The following is a 27965-nucleotide window of genomic DNA, read 5'->3' on the forward strand; positions in this document are numbered from 1 at the left end:
TGCCGGGGCACCTGCAGATATGCGCCAGAGGAGCGGAGACACACAACGACTCACTGCCCGCGTTGGCTGCCAGCTGGAGAGGGTTCCCGCACTGTGCTCAAAGTTCTTGTGGGGTAACTGCAGGGGTGGGCCACGCTGCCCCTGTGGGTCAATGCCGGGAGAGTGGGCTGGACACCTAAAGGGTTAGGACCAGAGAACCCACGTTCCTCCATGCCGGTCTTGCCATTGCAGAAGCTAACCAGCTTAGGTGATGTTTAGGTCCCCTGGAGGAGCCAGAGGCATACTCCATCTGCACCTTGGAGCATTTCCAGAATCCCTCTGTGGCCAGGCTGCCTTCATGGTGACTTTTCTTGGTCCTGGGCTCCCACAGCTAGCCCCCAACTTCTGACCAGGCTTTGAAACTCCAGGTCCTCCCACTTGACCAAAAATTTCACAAAACCCCAGTGAGATGCCAGGTGTGACTGAGAGGTGTCCTGCGGCTGCCTCCCAGCATTCCCCAAGGTCACCTTTTCATTCCGCATGGGTCTGCTTTCTCCAAGCTGAGGCTGTCAAGGCAAGTGCTTAGCTTCTCTGGGCTCCCATCTCTGTAAAATTAGGACGGCCATTGTGCCCACTGCTTCTGGAGTTGGGAGGGAAGCACAGTTCCAAGTTCACCTCATGCAAAGTGCTCAGAGCTTAGTACTCTGAGGAGTATGTTCTTGATACTATCACTCCTCCACGTAGAGTCACTCACGGGTGCTGAGACTGGGAATTCTGACCCAAGAGCAGGAATGGGGCCAGGGAGGCAGAGAGAGCAGGAGAGACACTGGGTTTCCAGCTTGAGGACCCCTTCCTGATCCAAGCCATGTCTCCATTTGTTGTTAAGGAGGTGAGGCTATGCACCCATCCCCCCTTAGCATCAGGGAATTCCTTTTCTTTTTATTCCCTTGTCCTCATCACTGAGAGTTGCTTTTTAATTTAAAAATCAATTTCTTTTGATTGGTATTTGAGTGGTATTTCTTCCATTTTTAATAAAAATTTTGATTTTTATTGGAAAATCAGATATACAGAGAGGAGGAGAGACAGAGAAGAATATTGTCCGATGCTTCACTCCCCAAGTGGCTGCAATGGCTGGAGCTGAGCCAATCCGAAGCCAGGAACCTCTTCCAGGTCTCCCACGCAGGTGCAAGGTTGCAAGGCTTTGGGCCGTCCTCGACTGCTTTCCCAGGCCACAAACAGGGAGCTGGACAGGAAGCAGGGCTGCCGAGATTAGAACCGGCAACCATATGGGATCCCGGTGCAAGGCAAGGACTAGCCACTACGCTATCATGTCGGGCCCAGTTTCTTCTGAAAGATTTTATTTATTTGGAAGGCAGTGTTACAGAGCGTGATGGAGAGACAGAGACCTTCTATCACTGTGTCATTTCCCAAGTGACTACAGCATCCCAAGCTGGGCTGATCTGAAGCCAGGAGCCAGGTTCTTCTGGGTAATCCATGTGAGCATAGGGGCCCATGCCAGGGCTGTCTTTGTCCTCTGCTTCAGGCACAGCTGCCTTTGCTGAGGGTGTTTCATTTCCTGCCAAGGCTCAACCTTGCTACCAGTGCACCTCCCCAGTACCCAGTCTCTCCGCCATCTCCTGCAGGTGCAGACCCTGGCCTAGACCTATCATCTATTAATCCAGAAGCAAAGCTTCCTGGTAAGTTTCTGGAACATTCTCACCTAATGCACAGCAGAGGCACATTCCGTTCCTACCTCTCCAACAGCCCCCAGCAGCCCCTGTAGACCTCCTCACCATGGGGCCAAGGGCCCAGGGAAGATCTGGGGGGCAGAGGAGGGTCCCAGAGGGGGCAGCAGCCATCCAGTGAAGTACCCCAGCCTGCTGGCTTCACAGCCTCTTCCCACTGGAGCTGTGACTTTTCCCCAAGGCAGGGCAAGGACGGGCTGGGCCAGTCCAGGTGCAGAGGCACAAGCAGCAGAGGCTGGGGGGACATATTTATTCAAGGCACAGTCACAGCGTTAATAAGAATACAGTTCGGCATTCTGGCACATTCTTTTAGTGGTGGTGGCCAAGGTCAGTCCCCGCCCCACTCCAGAACCCCTCCCCCTCCAAGGACGCAATGCTGCTGATAGGCACTTTGCTTCCAGAGAGCAGCCACCAAGGGACTGGCAGGCAGGCACGGGGCTGCTGGAGACCCTGTCGGGGCTCCTCAGAGAGGAAGCTCTAGGCTGTACCTGCCCCCCTGCCACAACCTCCCCTGCCCCACCAGGAGGCAGCTCCCTCCTGGAAGGATTAAGTGGGTGGGCTGAGACAGAGAGCAGGTGGCCAGGGGGTGCCTGAATGTGATGAGTAGGAGATAAGTATCTCTCAACCTAACCCACTCCAACCTCGCACAGTTCCAGCCCCTGCAGGGACCATGGCAGATCAAGGTCAACAGCTGCCCTAGGTCTGCAGGAAGGACACAGAAGCCAGTGAGTCTGGCTCTTTGCTCATTGTCACCCTGTGGCCCTCTCAGGACCACACTGGTGCTTGACCCAGATGTGAAGGAGATGTGCCCAGCCATCCTACCATGCAATCTGTGGGACCCTTCCCCTCTGTGGCTTCCATAGACTCCAGGGTTGGGAGGAGGAGGGGCGAGCAGTGGCCAACCCAGTGATCACAGACCAACAGGTCAGTAGGGACTATGCTAGGGTTAGGGGGGTTGCTCAGCCAGCTGCTGGCAGGGCCTTCTGCAGCCTATACACACACTACTATAGGAGTGGAGCAGTCCCTGGAAACTGGCCATGTCTCCACTGCCTGCCAGGTCTAGGGGGGAGGCGGTCCTGTGGTGCCTGGCTGGACATAACTTCCCGCTTTATTCCAAACTGGACAAAAAATAGGAAAGCCAGCAGAGTCAAGCTCTTCCAAACAATCCTCATTTGCCACAGTTGGGCCAAGCCATGCGGGGGATGGCAAGATCTGCTCCCTTTGAGCAACTCTTCCTTGGCTGGGCTGGAACATGGAGAAGGTTGAGCAAGGTTGAGGCTGGAGAGACCGGAGCCCAGGGAAACCATGTGCCTGGGGCTTGGAGGAAAAGCTGAGATGACAGGGAGCCTCGGTCCTGCCTTCTGCAAGTGGGTGGTGGCCACCTGGGCCTTTGCAGGGGGAACATGAGAGGGGGCCACAGATCTGGCTCAGCTAGGCCCACTGGGGCTCCCTGCTGGGGTGTATGCTGCTTATCACCACCCTAACCCCACCCTGAGCCTGCTGGAGAGGCAGAGGGGCGGAAGGTTGCCAGCATTGCTGAAGGGGGTGGCCCATCTAGGCAGTGTCCTTCTACCTGGAAGTGTGGGGACTCAATCCCTGTTTCCACCTTAATCCTGGCCGAGCTGGGGTGACATCACCGCTGGATGCACCTGTGGCATCTGGAACAGTCCCGTGCAGAGCCCAGAGGGGCACAGGGATCCTATGTGGGGGCTGGGATGGTTGATGCCACTGTTTCGAAGCCTGGATTTCTTGCCCTTAGCCTGTTGGCCATCTTGGCCAGCTGGAGCCCAGGCACTGCTATGGGTAGGAGGCAGGAAATGCTCTTAGTGGCCCTGTCTACTTGACTTTGGAGGAGAGGCCCTGGGAACTTGAGGCAAGTCTGTCTAGTTTCCTACAGCCCAGAGTTTGGGAGCAGAAGATGCCCCGCCTCCACTCTGTGAACTCTGCCCCTTGCCCCTCCACCTTGTGTGAATGATCAAGAACTAGCCGAGAGTTCCTTCATCAAAATGCACACAGGTCTCCTTTAATGAGTCCTGCGTGACCAGGCCCCGGTACAGCTCCTAGGGAGTCCGAGCAGGGACATAGGACCAGGAGGAGGCCCAGTCACCTCTTTTCGCCCCTTGCTTTACAGATCCTCTGCAGGAATTGTTCACCAGAGAGGCCCAGCATGCATACCTGCCCTGCATGGTCTGCAGGGGGAATGTGGGAGTGCATGTGGTGGGGAGACAGAGGTGGGGGCAGCAGCAAGCTCCCCAGGGCAGCTGGTACAGGAGTGACCCTGGAGAGCCTTCTCTGGCACTCCTCCTGCCTCCTGCTCACACCTTCTTCAGCCTCACCCCAGGAAGTTACCCAGAATCTAGTCTCCATATCCTGGGCTTTGGCCACCTCTCCCAAGACATGGTGTCTGCCCACCTCCTCCATCTCTTTCCAGTCGGGGGTCCCTTGGCACAGCCAGGCACCTCCCATTCACGTTGTTCAGCAGATGTGGCCTCCTGGCAGCCATGGCCGGTGTCATCATCGAAGCTTCAGGAAGTCTGCAGGAGCTGGTGGGGAGGTCAGGGCCACTCTCCTTCCTCTTTTCGCTTAGACTGTCCCCTGGTCCCTCAACTGGAGTGGCCAGGCGGAGGCCTTAGGTCGTCATCAGTGGTACTGGCTCTGGCCCTCCAGTTCCAGCCCTTCCTGGAACTGGGCTGAGTCCAGCTCTCCAGCAAAGCCCCTCAGCCCACTCTCTTCTTCTCCCTCTTCTGGCTGACTGTTCATGGTACCGTAGGAGTGATGGGCTGGGGAGGAGGCTGGGGTCAGGTTCATCTCTGGCTCTTGCAGCACGGTGGCCACATATAGCTGCTCAGGATAGAGAGGGAGATAGGATCAACGTGGAAGGTTAGGGTCAATATGGAGTGAAGCCCCACACACCCTCTCCCTCTGTGCTTCCTCCTCCCAGCTGCGAGCCTTCCCCTCCCCCCGCAGCTGGGATCCTATTTTCTGTCATTTCATGGGCATCTGGGAGCCTCCAGACTAGCAGAGTGGCAGTTCTCCTAAGTGCTCATCCACTGTTCCTCCAGGGTATGTGTCCATCGGTCTCCACTCCATGTTGGGCTGGACCCAGGAAAGATAGTCTAAGGTTCCCCTAAACTGAGGCCTGGAGAGACCCTTATCACTGACAGTGCACTTCCTAATGCCTCCAGACACCCCACCCCATGTCAACCCCTGAATCAGGATTGGCAACAGAAATTGCAGAACTGAGACCTTGGCCGTGTGACCTGACAAAGCCCACATGGGTCCCAGGATTGCCTCAGACTAGAAACACTACCGGAGTGCCAGGGAAGTGGCTTTTAGAGGGGTCCCTAAACTCAGGGAACAGGAGCTCATTGGAGGAAACCAAACCTTTCCTAGAGGAGTGCATTTCAGTGAAACCAAGCAGCCTTGGTTGGCAGAGAAACAGTTTGCCTATAAGAGAGTTTGGACATTAGCATGCTGCCAAAGTCAACCTGCACAGGTCAGAAAGGGACAAATGGCAACTGGATAACAAGAAAAGTCAGCAGCGAAGAGGTGGGGTAAGGTTAGCGTTGTTGATGAGAATGAATGAGATATTATGCGTGTCCTGGGGTGAGGCACAGCACCATCTGCAATGTATTTGGGCTCCCACACCGAACTTGAATCTGTCAAGCCTTCAGGTCTAACTTCTAGTTTTTGGGAATACAGGTGATGATGAAGCCTGCCATAGGACAGGATGAAGAAACAGCAAGAAGTATCCAGAAGGTGGCACCTTTTGCAGGGACACCGGCTGGGCCGCAGCAGCAAGCTGAGGAAATGGCCCTGTGCTAACATACAAGGAACCTAACAGAATACCCGGTGCCACATGGCACCTTATCTTGGGTAAGCCCTAAGGGATATTTCTGGGATAATTAGCAGAATTGGAATAGGGACTTGGTAGTCAGTCATAAAAAGGAAAGATGAAGACTGTTAGCAAGCTGCACACAATTATGTGCAGTATTGTTTCATTTTAGTAAAAAGGAAAATTATGTAAGGCTATATATATACATATATACATATAATAATAATAATTATATATTATTATTATTATATACATATACATATTATTACCTGGAAGAGATACTCTTATATATATATGCACATGTGTGCAAACAAAAGCTGAGGTATAAGAATAGGCACTAAGGTGCCAGTGGGCATTTCTGGGTAATGGTATGTGAATTTTTGGTTTCCTTATCTTTGCTTGCTTTAGCTCCAATCTTCCTTTGCCACTGCTAGCACCATGAAGACATGAGACATAAACAGATCTGAGATTCAGATGGACCTGGTACGAACTTAGTTCCACCACTTGCTTGCTTAGTGCCCAGGAGCCTAGCTTAATTGACCTTTTGAGAGTGGCAGGCAAAAAAACCCTCCACTGGGCAAGAGACATGAAGGCAGGATTGTGGGTAACTGTTCCAGAGGGGATCCTCCCAGAAGGACCCCAGGGCGAGAGATTTGGCTGCTCTGAGATCCTGGTCTTCTCCCAGACCGCCCCCGCCCCCGGACCTCCAAATTGCCGCTAACCAGAGGCCATGTGTCTCCCTCAGTAGGATTTCCCTACATCAAACCTGGAGTTCTGATCAGCCCTTGTATCTGCACGCTGCAGATGCACCTGCGTGTCTACCCCCTGGTGCTTGGCTGTACACTTGCACTTGCTCGTGAGCCAGGAAAGCCTGGTTCCCCCACGGGGTCTGGCTGTGCCCTCTGCTGTCTTCCAGGCCTTTGCACAGGCCCTCATCTCTCTTGTAGGTTCTTCCCCTACCCCATTTCAGTTGCAGCCCTAGTACCACATGTGGGGTTGGGAAGCTCTTCCTGATTGCCCCAGGCTGCCTGGTATCATTCTTCAGTCCTCCTCCAAGGTGCCCTGGCCTTGGGTCCCAGGCTGACACTGACCAGCTCAGTGTGTGGCCTGGGGGATAGGGATGCAGGCTGAGCCAGGGTTTGAGAGCCCATGCCCACCTGGCCTGCTGGGTCCTCCCTGCTCAGGGTCCAGCCTCAACTCTTCCCTCATCGGGGTGCCCCTGCCTTACCCTTTGGTGCAGCCCGGTCTGTGCCACTTTGCCTGGTGCCTGCACCCTGGCAGCGGCCTTCGGTCCTGAGGCTGAGCCCTGGCACAACCCAGTGCCTACACGACTGAGGTCTGTACATCCGAAGGCACCCTGACCAAGTACTTTCTCTCTGGGTGCCTCCTCCCAGGGCGCCTCCTTCTGTCTGAAAGGTTCATGTTGGAGTAACTTCTAGTGAAGCTTGAATAAATGTTGGATCGCCTCCTCTCCGACATCTTCAGCCAGGGCCACGGCAGCACTTGGACCTGGACCAAGTCCTGCTGCGTCAGAGGAGGCAGCCTGGGGCGGTGGGGGGAGGAGGGGGGAGGAGGGAGACCCTGTCTCCTCCCCAGGACCCAATGTGGGTTACTAAATGCTGGTGCTACCCACCACACCACTGGAGGAGGCCACCCTGCAGCCTCCCACCCTCCGATGGTCCCCCAAGACAGAGGAGGTAACTCACGAGGGAGGTGGGAGTGGAGGAGGTGCTGCTTGGCTCCATGTCAAACACGGTCTCAGTCTCGTCGGCCTGCAGCAGAGAGATGGGGCGGAGTAGGGGTGGGGAGAGGGCTCATACATCCGAGGTATCTGCTTCCCACACCTTGCCCCTGGGCCTCTCCCTGCTCTGTCTTTCTAGACCTTTAGCCTAACCTGCAGGTGCCAAAAGCCTGGAAAGACAGAGAGGGCTGGGATGCTAAGCAGTCCCTTCTGGAATGTTCTGTGTCTAAAGAGTAAGCAGCATTGGGATTGGATTCACAGTAGGGCCCGATCCAGGAGCAGCTTGGAATTTGATGCTGTCTTCCCTCCTGCTGGTACCTCCCCTCTACCTAACAAGGGCAGTCTAGGTCCCCTGCCTCCGTCCTCCAGAGACGACCCTTGGGCCACCAGATCAGGGGACATGGCTGCAGAAGGAAGACAGAGCCAGCACTCTGGCTCTTCTCTAGTGTGACACTGGCCAGATGATGGTTGGAGGGGCAGGCCAGGTAGACAGGGTGGTAGAGGTGGGGAGGAGGACACCTGTGGCCAGACCCCGCCTCCCACCCCCCACCAATGCAGACACACCAGAAGTAAAGGAAGCCTTATCTGAGAGGCTGAGCATGGTACCAGCACTCATATCACCTTTCTTTCTTTGTATCAGTTCATTTAAAAAGGCAACTGTTTACAGTCAACCTGTGCCCATTGCCGTAATGCAATAGGCAACCAAAAAAAGTGAAGAGATTCAGGTTGGGCTCCCCTGGGAACCGCTTGCCCAGACCTCTTAACAGACACCTACTTTGGGCCAGGCTGGGCTGGAACACAGCATTGCGGGCAGGGCTCTGGGAGGGCAGATGGGCTTCCCACTCCCAGACAGCCTGACCACCAGGCTGGGCCTCACTGCCAAAGAGTCACAGAGTCATGCAGGGACTCCTGTAAGACATGGTGTCCTCAGGGTTGGCAGGTGAGGTGAAGACTATGCCCCTCACCCAGGTCATCATCAGCCACCCACCTGCCCCTCATGCCGTGTGGTCAGGCCTCTCTCTCAGGCCAGTGGTCAGATGGCACCGCCATTGCAACAGGCATGGCTCTGTACCCTGGGGTCTGGAAGCCAGGTGGCTCCTAGCAAGTCAGCCTGAGACAGTGCAGGCATGTGTGTGCATGCACACACACACACACATACACTGAACTCACACACCCCACAGGTGGAAAGGAGGGACAACACCTGCAGAGGGTGGTCTGAGACTGTGTCCCCAGGACCAAGGGGAAGAAGGGCAGGCTGGAAAGCTCACCTCATAGTCAGTGTCTTTCCGAAGCTTCCCCAGGAAAATGCCAGCAAAGGCGATCACCATGGAAATGATCAGTGAGACCAGGGAGAAGATGGTGATGTTGTGTAGGGTACCTGTGTGGAGAAGAGAGGGTGTGCACTGCAAGCCTGAAGCCTGCACCCCAAAACTCCACCCCGAGGGGCAGGCAGCACTCCATGCAGAGTCCCTCTCTGCAACTCTGCAGGAGCTTCGAGCATGGGACAGAGAACCTGGCCCAGACACGCCCTCAGAAATCTGCTCATCACCTATTTCTTATCCCACTAGCCTCTTCCTGCCATTTGGCACTCAGTTGTTTCCATAAAGCCTTTCCTGAGCATAGGAATCTTGATGAGCATGTTGGAGGCCCAAACGAAGCTCCTGGCTCCAGCCTGGTCGCACCCTGGCCACTGTGACCATTGGGTAGATGGATGAACTAGCAGATGAAAGATGTCTTTCTCTGTAAAATCCCTGAAAAAGATTTATCATTTGTTCGAAAGTCAGCATTAGAGAGAGTAAGTTGGGAATGGAGAGAAAGAGAAAGCTCCCGTTGGCTGGTTTATTTTCTAAATGGCTGTAACATGCAGAGCTGTACCAGACCAACATCAGGAATTTCATCTGGGGGTCCTACTTGGCTGCAGGGGTCCAAGGGCTTGGGCCATCTTCTGCTGCTTTCTCAAGTGCTTTGGCAGAGAGCTGGATCAGGAGTAGAGCAGCTGGAACTCAAACTGGTGCCCATATGGGATGTCAATGGTGCAGACAGCAGCTTCCTACACCACAGTGCTGGCTCCAATAAATTTTTTTTTTAAAATTTGAGGTGACAAATGAATAAACCCCCCCCAAATGCTGGAGCACTGTTTACAGATGTTGTTAACATGGAGAAATGAACAAACACCACTTCCTCCTTCTCTTTTCCACATGTCTAAGGGTCATGCATGGGGTTGAAAGGTAAGGGTCCCTCACTGAGCAATGCCTGGTCTGGGTGGAGAGAGCAGCTTTGTGTGGCCAAATGGCTAGGGGAAGCTGCACTGAGCCAACTGTTGTCTTCCATTGCAGGCTCATGGTGCCTTACAGGATTTGCAGAAATGCTGTGGAACTACAGTCTGCCAACTGCTGATGTGTTGCTTCCTAGAAGGAAGTTTCTTTCCATGAATGCAAGAGCTTCAGATCCATGTGATTTGAACCATGTGAGCTCCAGCCTTCCCCTCTGTCTCCCAGCTCTGTCAAGACTCCAAGAGACCCACGTGTAGACACACAGGGGTCACCACATATGGCTGCTGTCACGAGCAATATCCAGTTCTTCCTGGTCTTTCCTCCCCTCACTGGGCTAGGGTTGAGCGGCCCCCAGAGCAGGGGGCACAGGCCAGAGACCCACCTAAGCGCAGGATGGAGAAGAAGAGCATCCAGAAGAGACAGAGGAGTGGTGCGAAGGTAGCCTCGTGGACGGCAGCCATGTGGATCTGTTCGTTGAGCTTGGTGGGGGCATAGGAGTAGTACATGTTATAGCGGTCCGTGAGGTGCTTCATGCAAAGGTACAGCAGACCTGGGGGCGGGGAGGGGCAGAAGGGCAAGAAGCATTCAGGACTATTGTGTGGCCCCAAGTCCTCCAGTTATGGGAACCTCAGGGTGCTGGGTCTGACAGCAGCAGGTACCCACTGGAGCCCCCAGGACCCACCCTGCCAGCATGGGAAGAGTCGTTCATTCATGTACTCAACAGACAAGCATCCTGTGTCAACAGCTATTTGGCCTGGCCAGGGAATGTGGAGCATGATGGAGGTGAGTTTGGGGTGTGATGCCTGCTCCCAGCACAAGGATGTGCAGCCTTGGCTGTGCCCCAGAAATGAACTCACCAAAGGGGACGATGATAGGGCAGGTGATGCTGTATGCAATGACCACGCTGAAGACATTCAACATCCATGCGTACTCTCGCCCGTACTGGAAGTCTATGGCCTGGCTCTGGGGTAGAAGGCAGGGGTCATTTGGAGGTGGCCCAGCCCCCTCGGTCTTCTTCACCCTCATGGGCAGCTCAGTCTGGAGGCAGCCTCTCTTCCCAGCCTGCAGCCCAGCCGGCAGCCAACCACCTACTCCAGGATCCCTTCCCAACAACCTCTCAAGGGACAATTAAGGCTGCACTCCTGGAAGAGCCTCCTTATCCAGGAGGCAGGGAGATGGGGGCTGGGACTGAAGCCAGGAGCCGAGACCTCGGTCCAGGTCTCCCTTGTGGTTGGGGACCCAAGTACTTGAGCCAAAGGCACCTACTACTTCCCAGGATGCACCTTAATAGGAAGCTAGAATGGGCAGCTGAACCAGGACTCAAAGCCAGGGTCTGCAATATGGATGCAGGCAGGTGTTCCAGGTGGTGCCTTCACAGCTGCCTTGCACGCCCACCTCACCACCCTCACCTTTCTGATGTGGGCTCTCTCGGGCTCTGATCTGGAAAAGAAGAGGCGTGTGCAGTAGAGGAAGAGTGAGCCCATACGCATGAGCTCCATGCCAGTGCCCAGCAGTGCGGCCGTGATCACGTAGTTGACGAAGAAGGCGCCGTTGTCTGGCAGGAACACACACCTGGAGGGTGGCCACAGAAGCCAGGGAGGTGGGGAGGGAGGAGGAGGAGAGAGAACAAGAAAGCCAAGAGGCAGTGGGTATGGGGTGGAGACACAAAGACAATCAACTTTCACTTGTAGTCAATACTTTGGTTAACAACGGGCCATACTAGCAAGGTGTCCTTCAGATGTGCCACCCGGGGACACTGGGAGTGCACACTCTCGGGGTCACACTACAGCCGCTTCAGTCTGGGAGAGCACGCTTTGGAGTTCTGACAGACAATGCCTCTCTCCGAATGTAGCCCATCCGAAGCCACTGTGTGTAAGGATGCGGGTATATTAAAAGGCTCCTGGGAACTGGAATGAAAAGGTATGTGTCTTTGAGAGGCTGGTGCTGTAATGTGTCTGATTAAACTGTTTGTGATGCTGTTTTCTCATATCTAGATAGGGTTTGAGTCCCAGCTGCTCCACTTCCGATCCAGGTTCCTGCTAACTAATGTGCTTGGAGAGGGCAGCAGAAGATGCCGCCCACAAGGGAGACCTTGAAAAGCAAAAGTTATATTTTACTGATTTTTAAGAGATTTATTGTTATTTGAAAGGTGGAGTTACAGAAAGAGAAGGATATACTTATACCCCTCCAGTCTTAGAGACTCAATGTGTGTGTGTGTACAGAGATCTCTCTGTGTGTGTATACATATGTATACAGAGAGACAGAGGGAGATCTTTCATTCAGTGGTTTACTCCCCCAAAATGACTGCAATGGTCAGGGTTGAGCCAGGCCAAAACCAAGAGCCAGGGGCTTCATCTGAGTCTCCATGTGGTTAACAGGGGCCCAAGCGCTTAGGCCATAATTTACTGCTTCCCAGGATGTATCAGCAGGAAGCAAAGGAGCCAAGGCACATAATAGGCATTCCGATACAGTATACAGATATTCCAAGTGGTTTCTGTCCCAGCTGCTTCACTTCCAATCTAGTTCCCTATTAATGTGCCTGGGACAGGAGTGGAAGATGGTCCAAGCATCTAGACCCCTGCATCCACGTGGGAAATCTTAATTGGAGATCCTGATGGTTGGCTTTAAGCCTGGCCCAGCCCCATCTGTGGCAATCATTTGGGGAGTGAACCAGCAGGTGCAAGGTCTTATAACTCTGTCTTTCCCACTCTTTCTGTAAGCCTGCCTTTCAAATCAATCAATAAATCTGGTAAAAAATTTTTGACAGTTTATTTTAGTGTAATTGGTTTTCTTTGCAATCCATGTTATTTTGTGCACTGAAAAACATCAATGTAGAGTACATGTAAATCTGCAAAAAAGCTGAATAAGCTCTGTCATTTGTAGCAATGCCAGCTTTTTGGTTTTGATACTATATGAAGCCTTACAAAATGTTATTGGAGGAACCAGATGAGGGCACATGGTCCACATACATGTGCACAAACACACACCCCTTGTATGTTTGGGGAGGGTGACTTTCTGTTTTTTTAAGTCTACAATTATTTCAAAACCATCACTCCAAGTTGGGCATTCTGGTTTTGCCAGATTGCCCAAAGGGTGACTGTATAAGAAAGATTATGAGGATGTGTAACGTGAGAGCTGGTGTTCATCTGCACCCATGGGACCAACGCAGGCCCTGGGCTCAGGGCAGAATACACAGGCTCCTCCCGGGATGAACCCTCAGGGGGACCCACAGGCACCCTGGATTCCCAGGGCGGCTACTCACTGGAACCTGATGGATGCCTGCTCCAAGTAATAGATGTCAAAGAGCCAGCGGAAAAAGACATCCAAGCTGGAGGAAGCAAGCAGACGGCCAACCCTTTCGTTAACACATCTGTGAACTGAGGGCCCCTCTCTTCACCCAAGTTCCCGCCCCATCTTAATGACTTGGCTGGACTCCAACTCCCGCTCTGCCTCTGCCCTCCTCCCCCATCACAGCTGGACCACCACTGCCCCCAGCCTGGGGTCTTTTAGCTCAAGGCCATCTCTGCCAGCAGATCTTTGCCAGTCACTTCTCTAGTGCTGTCTACCTCTTTTGATTTCCTGCTCTCATCTTGGCTGGCAGGCAGCTGTAAGCATGCCTTGTTACCCCTGCTCCAAGGAGAGATACCCTCAGAGGGCAAGGTCCATGGCTGACATGTTAGAGTTGGCATGATGCCTGCTAATGCTCCATGCATGATAGGCTCTGGGAGTGTCATGTGAGGCCTGGATTTGCAGCAACCACAAGTGGGCCTACAGTATCTGGAATAGGAGTTGGTCTCCATGCTATGGCGAACCTGGCTGAGAGAGGAGGGGTGATTGGAAGTGAGGTACCTGGTTAGCCCCATGGAGGGCAGAATGACCACCATGAAAACCAGAAAGATGTAGCACTTGTGCACTATGATCAGGTTCTGACTTGATCTGGAAGGAAACAGATTTCATTAAGGTGTGAGATGCAACAAGAACCGAAGGTCTGAGAGACAGAGAGACGCTAACAATCTGGGCCAGAGACTCAGTTTATTGGTGTGCAGAATATCTACCATCTACACAGAGCACTGTGCACTGGACTGTCTGGAATGAACTAGTGATGTCTGCCTTGGGCATAGGAAGGGGAGGGAAGGCACACATGTGTCACCTGCTCGATGTGGTTATTTCAAAAAGACATAACCAATGACATTGGAAATCCCTGCAAGTATCAGCAACCCATATGAGCTTTGTCCTGGGACAGAGGAAAGCCCACTGAGGATCTGTGTTGGGACAAACCTCCTGTCTCCCTGCCTGGTAGAATGGCAGGAACTTTAATTTTTAAAGGTTGGCTTATTTATTTTGAAAGTCAGAGTTACGTAGAAAGGGAGAGACAGGAAGATTGTTCATTCACTGCTTCAGCAGGTTAAGCTGCCACTTGCAATGCTGGCATCCCTCAACGGAGCAATGGTTAGAGTCTTGCCTGCCCTTAGATGGCTATAAGTGCCAGCACTGGGCCAGGCCAAATCCAGGAGCTAAGAGCTTCATCTGGGTCCCCACATGGGTGGCAGGTACCAAAACCATTGGATCACCATCTGCTGCCCTTCCCAGGTCACAAATAGAGAACTGGATAGGATGTGGAGCAGCCAGGACTTACAGCAGTGTACCCGTATGGGATGCTAGCATCACAGGAGGCAGTTTTGCCCACTACGCCACAGCACTGGCCCAAGGAACTGGAGAACCATGCAGACTTGAGGCCACGGGAATGGCATCTGCTCAGGATTCAGCCAATACTTTCTACCTGATTTGCTGCTAACAAGGTGGAGCATCTCCTGATGATTGAGGATACCAGCACTGTACATCATACTGAACTCATGGCTCCCTGTGCTAGGGCCCCCAACAAGGCTCTCATCCTGTGCTTTCTGTTGCGACTCCTGGCCCTGCCCTAGGTTCACAGCTGAGCAACTGAGCAAGCAGGGACAGGGAGGGTGTGGTTTTATCCTCCCTCCCCCAGACATCTTAGAGGATGGCTCTGACTCAGCATCCCTGCAGCCAGAAACCCAAAGACAATGCTGCACCTGATTCTGAAAGAAAACATTCTGGCATTCTGGAGCAGCGGGTTAAGCTGCCACTCGCAACACTGGCATTCCATACAGAGCAATGGTTAGAGTGTTGGCTGCCTCAGCTTCTTGTCTAGCTCCCTGCTGATAAGCCTGAGAAGGCAGCAGAGGGTGGCTCAAGGATTTGATCTGCCCTACCCACACGGGCAACCCAGATGGAATTCTGGGCTCCTAGTTTCAGCCTGGCCCAACCCAGGCCTTTGCAGCCTTGCAGGGAGTGAATCGGAAGATGAAAGGTCTGTGTGTGTGTCTACCGTTCAAATAAATGCTTAAATTTTAAAACAAACAAACAAACACTGAAGCGAGCAAACATTGGGATGGTTTCAGGTATCAAAACCACCCCAAATCAACTCTATTTCTGCAGCTGGATATTTGCTCAAGTGCCAGGCTGCTGCAGGGTGGGGCAGAGGCCCTGCTTACCTGGTCCAGTGGGCCTCCAGGAAGGCTGAGAGGTAGACAATTAGAGGCAAGATGACTGTGAAGGCCCAGAGCAACAGGGAGGGGAAGAACTGGGTCACGATCGGACTCTGCAGGGCCGGGAGGGAGGAGGGTCAGAGGCTTCAGGGTCAGAGGCCACTGCCTGTACATGTACCCATCCCGACCTCTCTCATAGCCCTGGCCTCTCCACCTCCAGCCCAACTCTGAGCAGACGCTGCCACCCCAAGGTTAAGTGGGGTGCCCATGAGTACCCCCTCAAGTCCTTCCATGCTGATGCTACCACAGGAGCAGCCTTGGCTATTGTTAGTGACTTTAGAGTCGGCTGCAGGTCTCTCACTTTGGGGAGTTGCCATGGTCTTGACCATGATGTTGTGTGAGTGGTGGAAGAGCAGGGAGGGTGAAGGAGGCAGCCCCAGGTAAGGCGGTGGGGGTCCCGGCACGGATGTGACATGGGGTCTACTGTGAAGTGCACAAAGAGGGCAAGTGTTCACAGCAGACAGGCAGTCTGGCTTGGTGTGTGTGAGCGTGTATGCACATGTGTGCATGTGTGCATACATGGGTACACAACGACTTGCTGGGAAGAAGGATGGTGACAGTATGGAAGGAGGGACTCATTATTAATTAGAGGAACCCCGCAGCTACAGAACTGGGACCTGGGCCAGCAAGTTGCCTGGGAACTGGCTGTCAGCCAGGGCCACCCTTCAGCTTCAGGGATGGCCCTCGCAGGGCTGGGCTCCCTCTAGATGGCAGGTGAGGGAAGTGGAGCAGAAGTGTTAACCTGCTTCTCTGACACCTGCACTGGGGTTTATGCACATCACTCTTCCTCCCTTCAACCCTACTTCTGCATCTCCTCCTTCGAGAACTAGGGGATAGCAAGGCTGCCCACATTTGCCTCCTGCTGTCACAGCCCCTGCTGGCTCAGGGCAACTCAATCAGATGGAACCTACCTCAACTGGACCACCCACCTATGCCCAAATTCATCCCCTTCTCTCTTGCCTCTTCACCCTCAGTCACTGAGATGGCCAACAACTCACATCCCCCTTCAGAACCAAGGGATTCCTGCCCTGACCCTGACCCTACTTTCACTCCACCTGCTGGCAGCATACGGACTCCAGAGCCCTGTCCCAGCCAGCTCTCCTGTCCCCTGCCCACCCCATCCTTGCTTGAGTTCTTTCTTGACTTCCCTGGCCCCCCACCCCCACCCCAAGGCCTGGCCTGAGCAGAGGAAGGAGGCACCTGCAACTTCTCGATGGGGCGAGTGACGTTGTACATGTCAATAGTGTTGATGATGATGGCAGGCGTGGTGAGGAAGAAGAAAAGGAAGAAGAGGAAGGTGTTGATTGCAATAAAGCGGGCCCACCAGTGAAAGCGTCGGACGGAGAGGTGTTTCCTGGAGACAGAAGGAAGCAGGTGGCTATTTGGAAGCTGGGTCTTGGGCAGCCATGGGTCCAGCCGCCCTGGTCTAATTCAGCCTCTTGCCTGGGTTGGGGCTCCCCCTCCATCATGCCATTTGCCTTGGCTTAGCCCACATCACCCACATGAGCCAAACCTGGCATGGGTTGCTCCTGAGTATGCTGGGGGTGCCAGAGGCCATCCTGCTTGGGAAGCACACAGTCCAGCCCAGCTGTGGGCTGCAGTAGGATGGTGCTGGGCCCCATCCCCACGGACCCGTGGAGTTTCTGTTGGGCAACGCGGGCAGGTCCCAATGCCTTCTTCTGTCTCAGGACAGCTCAGGAGAGGGGACAGACAGAGAGAGCTTACCAAATAATGTCTCTGGGGTGTGGGGCTTGCGTGACCCTCCACTGGTAGGACTTGACGGTGTTGGACACAGAAGACTGCTGAGGCAGTATAGCACACTGAACATACTTGTAATCTTCCAGTACACTGCAGGGACGGGAGAGGAGGTGGGGTCAATGGCCTATAAGTAGGAAGGCGTCCTGCCAGGCTCCCAGGGCCTGCCCACCTCCTGGGGGCTCCTGAGGCTTTGACTGTATCTTCCAAGATCTCAGATGTGGGCCTAGTATCTGGAGAGAGGCAAGGGGCATTTGAGGGTGCCCGGGCAGCCCAGCAGCAAGCGGAGAGATGATGTGGTCTCTGTTGGCTGCCGCCCCATCAACAGTGGTAGCAGCCCATGGACAGTCTGGTTGAGGTTCATAAGGGAGGCTCAGATTTTCGCCTCATTTGCAATCACTGTGTCCTTTCTGTGAGTGGGATCAATGAGAATTAGTTACTAACTCACACTGTCAATTGCACAGCTTCCTCAACAGAGATACCTACAGATGTGACCATGGATGGGTGTGGGTGTGAGCCCTGTGGCTGCCCTGGCTTTGGCTTCTGAATTCAATGTCTGCTGTCATGAATCCTCTGGTTCTCCCTACCGCACAGTGGCGTCTGAGACCCCCACAGAGGACCTGCTGAACACCACATGTTCACTGAATAGCACACGCATCATACCTGCGCAGGACAGGTAGGTTTGAGGGTAAATGACTTGCAAATTTGCACACAGTTCTTTGCAGCTTGTACCTTGAATGCTGCTTTATTCTTTTGGAGGACTGAGAGTGGGGTGGAGGTGCAGACATAGCACTGGCCTGAGCCAGGCTCCCCCAGGGAGCAGACTGTTAGAGCTCCCATCTGTGTGGCTTGGGCTGAAAGAGCCTTCTAGAACATTCCACAGAGGACCTATGTCACTCCGTATTGAGGAGGGGACAGCCAGAAGTTGGGGCCTGGAGGAGCTGTGTATGGAGGGCTCTCAGGAGAGGCCTGAAATAGGAGAGGAGGAGGGCGAGCAGGGCTGCTGACCTGATGGTGAGGTGGGAGAAGAAATGACGTAAGTATCCAGAAGAGGAAGTGAGGCTAAAGGCTGCTCTGGCCAGCCCTGGGCCCAGACAAGGGCAGAGTGGGGGTTTCAGGGCCACCCTGGAGATGAGCTGGGCTGGGCAGTGGGGGAAGCGCCCAGCCAAGGCCTGGAAAGCAAGGTGGCTGCTGCCTGCATATGGCCCGGGAGTTCAGGCATGAGCTGTTCTCCCTGGCCTCCCAGCAGGAAGCGGAGGGCTGATGTCCAAACTGGGGGTGGAGGATGCTCACCGCTTGGCCATCCTGAAGTCGTTGAAGGTGACAAAGATCAAGTCCAGCCGCTTCAGCCGGACACGGTTGAGCTCGGCATTGAACTCATCGGTCAGTTGCTCCTCCAGCTCGCTGTAATACTGCTCTGCATCTACCTGGGGCGAGAGATGGCCCTCAGAGCTGGAGAGGCCAGGACCCCAGGTGGGGTCTGCGTCGCCCACTAGCCCAGTGGCATAGTTGGCTAGGCCACAAGAGCCATCAAGTTGGCTCCTTACCCTTAGACCAGCAAAGTGACACAGGGGACTAGAGGGAGGACCCAGAGAAGGGACAGGAGAGGGCAGAAGATTCTTTTTCTGGCCTGGCTGGAGTTCAGTCGTGCCCTGAGGCAGGTGTCTGAGTCTTAGGAGGTCGCTTCCAGCCACAGGGGCAGAGGGAAGCTGGAGCCTGCCCAGGTCTCTGGCATATCTTTCTGGAAGCCTGAGGCCTGGCAGCTGACGGCAGTCTGCTCTGTTCTCCCTGTGCCTTCTCTCTGGTTCTCCCATCCGAGACAGGCTCTTCTTCCTATTCATGCTCAGCTGCCTAGTGCTACTGTGCCCAGGGGCACCCCACCGCCCGTGCCAGTTACCTCTTTGAAGCAGGTGCAGCACCTGCAGAAGCACAAGCGGGAGCAGGGGTGGACGCGGATCATCACCTTCCCGGTCTTCTTGGCCTTGGCCGTGTAGTAGAGCCGGCCCCGCATGGCGTGGCGCCTTTTGGTAACAGGGGGTTGGAGGAGAGGACAGCATTGGGTACAGAGGACTCCTGGGGAATCCATCCTCTGTCTCTGCCCCACCCCCAGCTCACTTCAATCCCAGCAGGCCCTGCTGTGGCCTCACCTCTGATCATCCAAGTCAATCAGGGTCCTGACGTCATAGCAGAAGTGGACTCTGGTCACAACGCACCCTGGATAGGCCTCGCTGCAGTCACAGACATGGGGCAGGGTGGGGCTTAGTGAGTGTGGAAGCTGGGGAGGCGTCACCTCTCCCTTCCCCACACTGCTGCCATGGCCACCGTGCAATAGCCCGTGGACCAGGGTGGCTCAGTGGTCTGGTGTTCCCAGAACTGAGCCTTGTTCCTAAGGTAGAACTTGACCCTATAAGTTGCCACATCCTCACTGGCTGGCCCAGAAAAGGGCCAGTGGGCAGAGCTCCTGACACAGGCACCCAGCAGAGAGCTGCCCCAGTGAACAGGCTCAGGGCACTGTATTGCTGGTGCTGGGAGCTTGAGGTCCTGAGAGATGGTTCTAGATGATCCACCCTACGTGGGGTAGTGCATAGGGGGCTGGGAGAAGGCGGGGAAGGGGAGTGATCACCACACACCACAACCACCCCATGCTGGCTCTCCCCAGAAAAGTTCATAATAGCATCCTGCAAAAACTTCCATTTGACTGTTCTACACCCCATCATCCTGTGCCAACTCCCACGGAGACCCAGAGGACCAACACCTCAGCAAGGAGCCACTTACTGAAAGTGCTTAATGATGATCTCAGGGTCTTGGATGTCTTTGGGCACATAGGTGATCATCAGTGTCCTGGTGACCTGGGTGAGCAGGGGAAGGGGGGTCATGAAGAAAGTAGGCTGGGCTTGTGCAGGAATCTGGAACTGTGGCTCTCTGGCACCCCAGGAGACCAGGCCTTCTGCTCACAGGCCCAACACATAAGGACTCCTTGCTAAGTGAGCCAGGGAGCAGCCAGCATACGTGTCCTTGTCCCCACTGAGTCTTGCAGCCTTGAAGACAGCAAGCTGTGTCTCTGGGGACTGTGACCCCCATTGTGGGCATGGCTGAGGGGAGGTGAGGGAGACTTGAGGAGAGGCTAGCAAGCTGCCCTCAAAGTCCGGCTGATCGGTTCTATCCCCCTCCCCGAGCAGCACCTCCTGAGATCACTGCTCAGATAACTGAATGCTCCTCAGGGATGCCTCAGGGTCTGCTTAGGAGATGGGATGATGGGGGGTCCCCCAAATGGAGATGAGCAGGGCTCATACAGGGCAGGGCAGAGCAGGGCAGGGCAGGGTGGGTCTGTGGGCTCAGACAGACTGTAGAAAAACCAGGCCAGTAGAAATCATCACCTGGCAGTCTTGCCAGGCTCTGACCACTCAGCCCCAAGGGGCTTGTTAACTCTTGAGTAGCCAGATGGGGAGGGACTAGGGGAGTTCATGGGGTACCAGAGCTGAGAGGAGGAGGCTGGACTCCATGCAGGGGAGGCCCCCCACTCCCAGGATCTGCAGGGCTGGGGCAACGCTGCAGCCTGGGGGCACGGTGGGACCCAGGTGAGGAGGAACCTGCGAAGCTCCTCACATACTCACCTTCTGATTTGCCCTGGGTACAAACCCCAGGCAGTGACGAATCATGAACATGAAGTTGAGGATGAAATACAGGAAAGCGAAGATGCTGTGCAGCCAGAGGAGCTTGCTCCTGTTAGGAGGAGAGTGCAGACTGGCCATCTTCCCAGAGCCCCCATGCAGCTTCCCGGCCCCTCCAGCACGTCAGGCTCTCCATCACCAGAGTCTCCCAGCCCCTCACCCATCACCCCACTGGCACCCTTTGGGTATCTTCCCAATTATCACCATCTTCTGGATCCTTCATCCCACCATCACAGTCCCTCTAGGACCTTCTATACCATCACCATCTCCCTGACCCCTCTCATCGCAGTCCCCCGAACCTTCCCCTCAACTGTCCCAGTCCTGCTTGGCCCCCTCTTGAGCCTGGATGCGCAGTAGCATAGAATGGGATGTACAGTGAGAAGGGAGGCAGCAGGGGCTCCAACACCTGGGCCCCTGTCAGCCACGCAGGAGACCTGGGTTGAGCTCTGGGCTCCTGGCTTCAGCCTGGCTCAGTCCTGGCTGTTGCAGATATTTGGAGAGAGTGAACCATTGGATGGAAGATGTCCTTCTGACTCTTGTTTCTCTGCCTTTCAAATAAGTGGGAGAAAGAACACAGCCAAACACCTTCTCCACTTCCTGCGTCAGTGCCTGACTCTCTACGGCTAGAAACCCAGTCCTCAGTTTCTCCGGAGAGGTCAGAGTCCATTCCAGCTCTGCCTCTATGGAGCCAGGGACGTTGAGGGCTCTTAGTGGATTCTTAGGAATGGCTTCTTCTTGGGCATGTGTCACCATCTCAGGACAGTCACTGGCTTGGGACAGAAGCTGGAAGCTCTGCTCTGGTGAGCAAGTCTAGCTGGGCAGCTGCTAAAAGAGGAGGTGAGGTGATGCCATGGTCACAGCCTGCTGATTTCAGAGTTTGGACAACCCTGGCCTGTTTTCAGGTGTGTGGCCAGTAAATGGGAGGCACAGGGACAGAGGTGTTCAGGGGGAAGGGGTAGGAGAGAAATGTGCGACTCCCTACTACTGCTCTGTAGTCTTCTTAGCAGGTGGGCCAGGGCAACCCGCTGGGCCTCAGCAGGTGGCTCATAAAAATTGAGGTGGTCAGTAGTCAGGGTAGCAACCCACAGGTTCCTGGACTGTGAGGGGAAGGAGATTAGCGGTCATGTCCAACAGCTCCTCTTCCATCACAGAAGAGGACTGAAGCTCTGAGGGAGCAGGCGCCTTGCCCCAGATCCAAGGATGGCTAATGGCAGAGGTGGTACAAGAGCAGAGGTCATTGGATTCCTCAGCTCCCCTCCCTCATGCTATGAGAGTCATGGGGGGTAGGAACTGTCAGGTTCATGGTTCACCCAGCAAGGGCTGACCAGAACCTCTCCCTCTGTTCGGGGTTTCCACCTCCTGGGAGCTTGACATACAAAGTACCCATTTCTCCATGCTGATTGGGTGATTCCACTCACGACAGAAGGGGCTGCTAACGCATTGAGTCCTTCCCATATCATGAGAATGTGGCATCCTTCTGAGGTGCGGAGGTCCCTGAACGGCATCAGAATCAACAAGTGATGTCCACGCCACAGTCCACCATGGGCGGGGAGGTCTTTTATCCTACCCTCACCCCTGTCAGTAGGATGGAAGGTGAGATCTGGTACCTACTCTGTGGGCACATTGACAATGGTGGTCCGGCCAAAGTGACTGTTCCAGTCTGAAAGAGAAGAAAAGTTGCTGACTTTGGGGTCTGGGTTCTGTGACAGTTCTAGGGTGTCAGAATTCAAAGTTTCTAAATGAACACTTGGTGGGGGGGGGTTCAAGCTAGACATACCTATGTGTATCTAGCTCCCCAGAGCTGGTCCCCAACTGCCAACAAAACTTTCAAGCAGGGAGTCTTCGGCCACCAAGTGTGCAGGGTATTCCCAGGGCACAGGAGGCTTATTAAAAAGGGGCCAGCCACACAGCCATGAGTAAATTATGCCATTAACAATGTAAAGGACACTGGCAACTGTGGCTCTCAGAGCCTCAAACTCCAGAACATGGGAGGCTGTATCATCCTTCAGGCTAAGTGCATCAGTTTGTCCCAGGTTTTGTAACATGTGTCTGGAAATCCTGCCTTTGGTTATCCTGCTGACAAGCTGGCTCTGAGAAGAGTGTGGGAAGATGGGACTTGGAAGTGATTTGCTATGGTAGCAGAATGTGGTGGCAGGGGCGCTCCATGTGCTGCTGAATCAATGATGTACTGTCTGTGGCCAAGGAGAAGTCAGTAGAAATCTGAGAGGTCAAGGTTACATGTGTTGCCACCTGGGCCAGTTCAGGTACAATCTGACAGCACCTCACGTAGCATATCTTGGGAGTGAGTCATACTGTGGCTTTTCGACAGCACCTGCTGTACATATCCATTATCTCACATTTCCCGAGATGGTTAAGGAAATCAAGGTCTGGGGAGACAGCTGCCCACTGGAAGACTTGTTCATTTGTTCACTTGGACTTCCTAGGTAAGTAGAGATGAGTCAGAGTTGCAGAGTCAAGATTTTCTTGTCTTAGGGGCTAGTGTTGTGGCATGGTGGCTTAATCCACCACCTGCAATGCTGGTATACACATAGGTGCCAGTTTGAGTCCTGGCTGCTCCACTTCCCTTTCAGCTCTCTGTTTAAGGACTGGGAAGATAGTGGAGGATGGCACAAGTGTTTGGATGCCGGCACCCATGTGGGAGACCCAGAAGAAGCTCCTGCCTCTTGGCTTCAGGCTGGCCCAGCTCTGGTCATTGCAACTATCTAGAGATTGAAACAGTGAATGGAAAATTGTGTGTGTGTGTAACTTTTAAATAAATAAAATCTAAAAAAGAAAAGCTTTCCCCAACTTTGAATTCAGGCCTCCACCTATGAGGCTATCCTTTCGACAGGATTAACCCTGTTGGCAGTGTCAGGAGCTGCCCTGTAATGGACATCCTGCCCTGTAGCTGTTGGGCTGCATAGCTAAGCAGGTGGTCAGGATGCTGCATCCATATCAGGGTGCCTGCTCCTGATGCCTAGCTCCCTGCCTGTGCTCACCCTGGGAGGCACTGGGTAATGAATGGCTCAAGCGACTGGGGCCCTGCCACTCATGTTGGAGACCTGGATTGCATTCCCAGTTCCAGGCAGACTACATCCCCTACAAGGGCTTGCAAGAACACCTGGCCAGGTCTGGTGTGGGAATAAGAATAAAGACTCAGTTCCAGATGGAATTAACACTACGCAACTGCTCTGTGCCAGGCTCAGGTCAAATTTTTGACAAAGCAGGCAGTGTCTCCAATCTCTATAGGGCTTGGCCTAAGGCCCCACAACTAACTCCTAGAGGTGAGATTCAAACCCAGATTTCCAGAGCCCCAAGATCCAAGCTCCCCCTGAGGTCTCCTGGCCCCGGGCCCAGGCACACCGTGCTCTGCCTACCCAACACATTTCCACTGTAGTTGATGGGCAGAATGACCCCCAGAGAGGGAATGCAGAGGATAAGCATGTAGACGATGAGGTGGTACTGGAAGGTGATGTAGATGCGTGCGTCGTCTCCACACTTGCTGATCAGATCCCGGTCCCTGGAGCACACACATGGGAACATTCTTCAGGAACCACGGTGGCCACAATCTCAGTTAGTGAGGGAAGCAGACGAATGGAAGAGGAGACTACCACCAACCCTCAACCTATACATTTTTTTTCCTTAGAGAAAATAAAACCTTCTTTATATTGCTGTTCTTATACCTTGAGTACATTTCCCTGAATCGCACACACATATCAAAGACAAAGGTCACACCACAAACAGTTAGCAATCTGGAAGCACTGGCCCAATCAAGCATTCCTGTGTCATTTCGTTACTTCTTTGAAGCATTGCTAGGGTGCAGACACTGGACAAAACACTGGCCATATTGACATGCACCTTATAAAAGAATGAGTCGTGTGATTTCTTAAATTAAAAGGGAATCCCTGAACACTACAATGATACAATCGGCCAGAGGGGTTACAGCTAGAAAAGGGAGGCAACATTGAGTGTTGACCCGGCTGTGGGGCACTGGGAACTCTCCCACGCTCCTGGGTATGTGTACTGGTCTGGCCAGTTGGGAGGAGAGTTGACGTCACCCACTGAGACTGAAAATACAGCTCCACTCTGATTCAGACCCAAGAGAAACACAAGACATGAATAGCAAGAGACATGTCAAGCAGTCTCACACATGCTTTATTCCGGATCTGCTCAATCTGAACACAGCCTCAACGTCTACTACAGGTGGAATAAGCCCAAGAATCCTGACCTGTGTGATAAGACATGGTGATAAACCGGAATGATCTACCTGGTTGCTCATGTGCCCCCTGGGAAGCAGCAGGCGATGGCTCAAGGGGCTGGGTCCCTGCCAGCCGCATGGGAGCCTGGACTGAGTTCTTAGCTCTGGCTCTTGACTTGAGCCTGGTCCAGCTGAGCTCAGCTTTTGGAGAGTGAACCAGCACACGGAAGATCTCTATTTTTCTGTCTTTCTAACAAATACAGATAAATAAACCGAAAGCGATTCCTCTCCGCCGGCTAAAGGCAGAGGTGATGTGGGTGGTGGGCTATGTCCAGTTTCCATCTCATCAGTTGGAACCCTGGAGAGCATGCACTCAGCCAAGGGGCAGAGGTCTTGTCATCTGGGGTTGGGGGCTGCCAACCCCTGCAGGAGGCTCCACCCCCACCCTCAAGCCACATTATCACAAGCTCACAGAGCCCGGGTGCTTACTTCATGGTGATGCTGTTGAAGAACCAGGAGCAGAAGCCCTGGGGAGAAATAGGAGACACAGTGAGAAACCCAGGAAAGGTACTTCCACCTTAGTCCTGCTCTGGGGTTCAATGCACAATTGGTGCTGCTGCAGAAGGAAAGGTCTCCCGGGAAGTGAGTGGACGTCACTGCCCTCCCATTACCAGAAATGGGGCTCCATCTTTCAAATGGGGAACCCTGGCCTGGGGTGGGCTGAGGGCCTTGCCCAGGATCCCACTGCTGGAAGAGTCTGACTGGCATGGCAGGTGCTCTGCAGGGGATCTGGGCTTTTCCCTATGCACACCTGGCCACCTGCCCAGCTCACACTCACCTTGTCCTTGCGTTCCATTTCCAAAGAAATCTCCGAGGGAGAAGACTTCTCACTCTGCTCCCCATAGATGAGCGAGGTCAGGCTGCCAGCAGGACAGGGAACAGGGAGGTGGCAGAGGAGAGAAAGGCGAGAAATGCCTCAGGCTCCTACCTTCCACCTCTGGGCTGCCCAAGTTGAGGAGGCCCTGTCTGGACCACACACCTTGGGAGCCCAGAAAACCTGCTCCCGGAGCCAACAAAGGGCCCTGTGCCCCCAAGACAGCTGCCCTCCAAGCGTCCTTCCCACTGGGGCAGGAGATGGTGGTAAGATGATGTCACCTGCCGAGACACGCGCTGCAGTGGGACCCAGGCGACTCACTGCCCCTGCAGTGTCCTGCCCTAGTTCCCTCTGCACCACCCCCCATCCAGCCACCTCACCTGTCATTGTGGATGAGCAGAGCCAGGCGCCCATAATCCCACGCGGCTTTCCGCAGGAAGGAGTACACCGTAATAACGAGCTTCAGGCCAGGGAAAGTAAGGGGAGTGTGGGAGAGCAGGAGAATTCAGCCACTGCTCTCCTGGGGGGCAGACCCTGTCCCCAGGGATTCCTCCTCACCTGCCCCCACCCCAGCATGGTGGACTCTGATGGGGAAGGGCCAGCCCTTTCCACTTGGGACTCCCAGTACCTAGCAGCTTGCTAGCACAGAGCAGGCCAGCAGTTGGACTGAGGGGTGGGGTGGCAAGGGGCAGCAGCCAGATGAACTGTGCAGCAGTAGAGTTCAGGGAATCTGCCCCATCCCTCCAGCCCCTTCTCCCACAAGGCTCACCACTGGGCACCCCAGCACTGTGGCTAGGCCCCCGGTGTCACCTGTGAATGTTCTACCAAACAGGCCAGCGTGCGTGCGCCCCTGGACTCACCAGCCACGAGATGATGTTGATGAGCAGCACAGTGGGGACGCCCCCGAAGGGCTGCCCATGGAGGACGGTGTTCCGCGACTGGAAGCACTCGTCCACCGTTATGTTGTAGAGCTTCCTGTTTATGCTCAGGGGGTCTGGGGACACGGACATCTTGGGAGGCTCCCTGGTGAATAAAGTCATGTCCAGCTCTCACTTTGCCAAAAACACCAAAGCCTGTTGGGTGGCTAGGGAAAGGGGAGGCTTAACTTACTGTGCCATGACACTGGTCCCTAAAAGATCCCTTGTAAGGGAAGAGTCACTGGGGTCTGCAAATGGCCTAGCGATTAAGATGCTGATTAAGACACCTGTGTGGCCTCTCGCTCTCTTTCTGGATGTGGCCAGGCAGCAGGCGCCATAATGGGAGTGGACATCTGCCACCACAAGAACCAAAAGGTTTGGAGCAAGGAGCCCAAGAGCCAGGACATCTACCTGAGGCTGCTGGTCAAGCTCGACCGCTTTCTGGCCAAAAGGACCAACTTGACCTTCAACCAGGAGGTACTCAAGAGGCTGTTCATGAGCTACACCAACCAGCTGCCCCCCTCACTGTCGCAGATGATCTAGAAGATGAAGCTTCCTGGCTGGGAAACCAAGATGATGTACGCATGTAGGAGTTGCCCAAGCTGAAGGTGTGTGCCCTGTACGTGATCAGCCGCATCCACAGCTGTATTCTCAAGTTGGGGGCAAGATCCTCACCTTCAACCAGTTGGCGCTGGACTCCCCCAAGGGCTGGGGCACTGTACTGCTCTCTGGTCCTTGTAAGGGCTGGGAAGTATGCTGGCATTTTGGCAAGACCCCAGACACCCCATACAGCCACACTAACCCTATATTTGCTCCATGGGCTGGAAATTGGAGCACACCAGAGGCAGACAGGCCAGTTGCGGCTATAAAAAGTAACCCTGCATTCTCTACTGTTAATCAAAGTATTTTGGATGAAAAAAAAAAAAAAGATATGTGTTGTGACATAGTGAGTCAAGCTGCTGCCTGAGGCACTAATATCCCATATCGGTGCCACTTTGATTCCTGGCTGCTCTTCTTCCAATCCAGCTCCCTGATAATGTGCCTGGGAAAGCAATGGAATATGGCCCTAGTGTTTGGGCCCCTGCACCCACGTGGGAAACCTGGAAGAAGCTACTGGCTCCTGACTTAGAATCGACCCAGATCCAGCCATTACAGCCAGGTGTGCAGGAGATATACATCAGACCCCTCCTCACTGCTTCTGTTAACTCAGTGAACGAGGAAATGAGTTCTTGACTGTAACATGGTGCCCGCAGGCAGGTGACAGGTGTCTGAGGCTGGGGGAATCTGGCATTGTGTCAGGGGATTGTGTCAGGACTGCCGGGTGGCAGCACCAAGGCTCACCTGTGGACCCATGGTGAGCAGTCAAGTTCACTGCGTGGTGCCCAGCCACAGGCATCCGTGTGG

At 54.2% G+C, this 27965-nt stretch overlaps 1 protein-coding gene, 1 long non-coding RNA gene and 1 pseudogene across 2 annotated transcripts; 2 read left to right on the forward strand and 1 right to left on the reverse strand.

The window, feature by feature from the left end:
- Positions 1–1565: 1565 nt before the first annotated feature.
- LOC121153125 lies at positions 1566–10124 on the forward strand. Its single transcript, XR_005883343.1, has 3 exons — positions 1566–1676; positions 5427–5600; positions 9637–10124. It is a non-coding gene; the product is annotated as an uncharacterized LOC121153125 (long non-coding RNA).
- TMEM63C (transmembrane protein 63C) lies at positions 4365–26667 on the reverse strand. Its single transcript, XM_040975586.1, has 22 exons — positions 26505–26667; positions 26025–26104; positions 25609–25690; positions 25260–25297; positions 23950–24092; positions 22184–22232; positions 20516–20624; positions 19677–19750; positions 19049–19129; positions 18799–18922; positions 18195–18328; positions 16872–16994; positions 16347–16500; positions 15093–15199; positions 13423–13509; positions 12836–12901; positions 10983–11145; positions 10431–10536; positions 9956–10123; positions 8569–8678; positions 7266–7331; positions 4365–4565 (listed from the first exon to the last, which is right to left on the reverse strand). The coding sequence occupies exons 1-22, from the start codon at positions 26652–26654 to the stop codon at positions 4365–4367; spliced, it is 2415 nt and encodes an 804-aa protein (XP_040831520.1). The 5' UTR covers positions 26655–26667.
- A 231-nt stretch (positions 26668–26898) lies between these two features.
- LOC121153221 lies at positions 26899–27437 on the forward strand (annotated as a pseudogene).
- Positions 27438–27965: the final 528 nt, after the last annotated feature.

Source organism: Ochotona curzoniae, unplaced genomic scaffold (assembly GCF_017591425.1).
Source record: "Ochotona curzoniae isolate NIBS_2020 unplaced genomic scaffold, NIBS_Ocur_1.0 contig_2688, whole genome shotgun sequence".
Taxonomy (NCBI): domain Eukaryota; kingdom Metazoa; phylum Chordata; class Mammalia; order Lagomorpha; family Ochotonidae; genus Ochotona; species Ochotona curzoniae.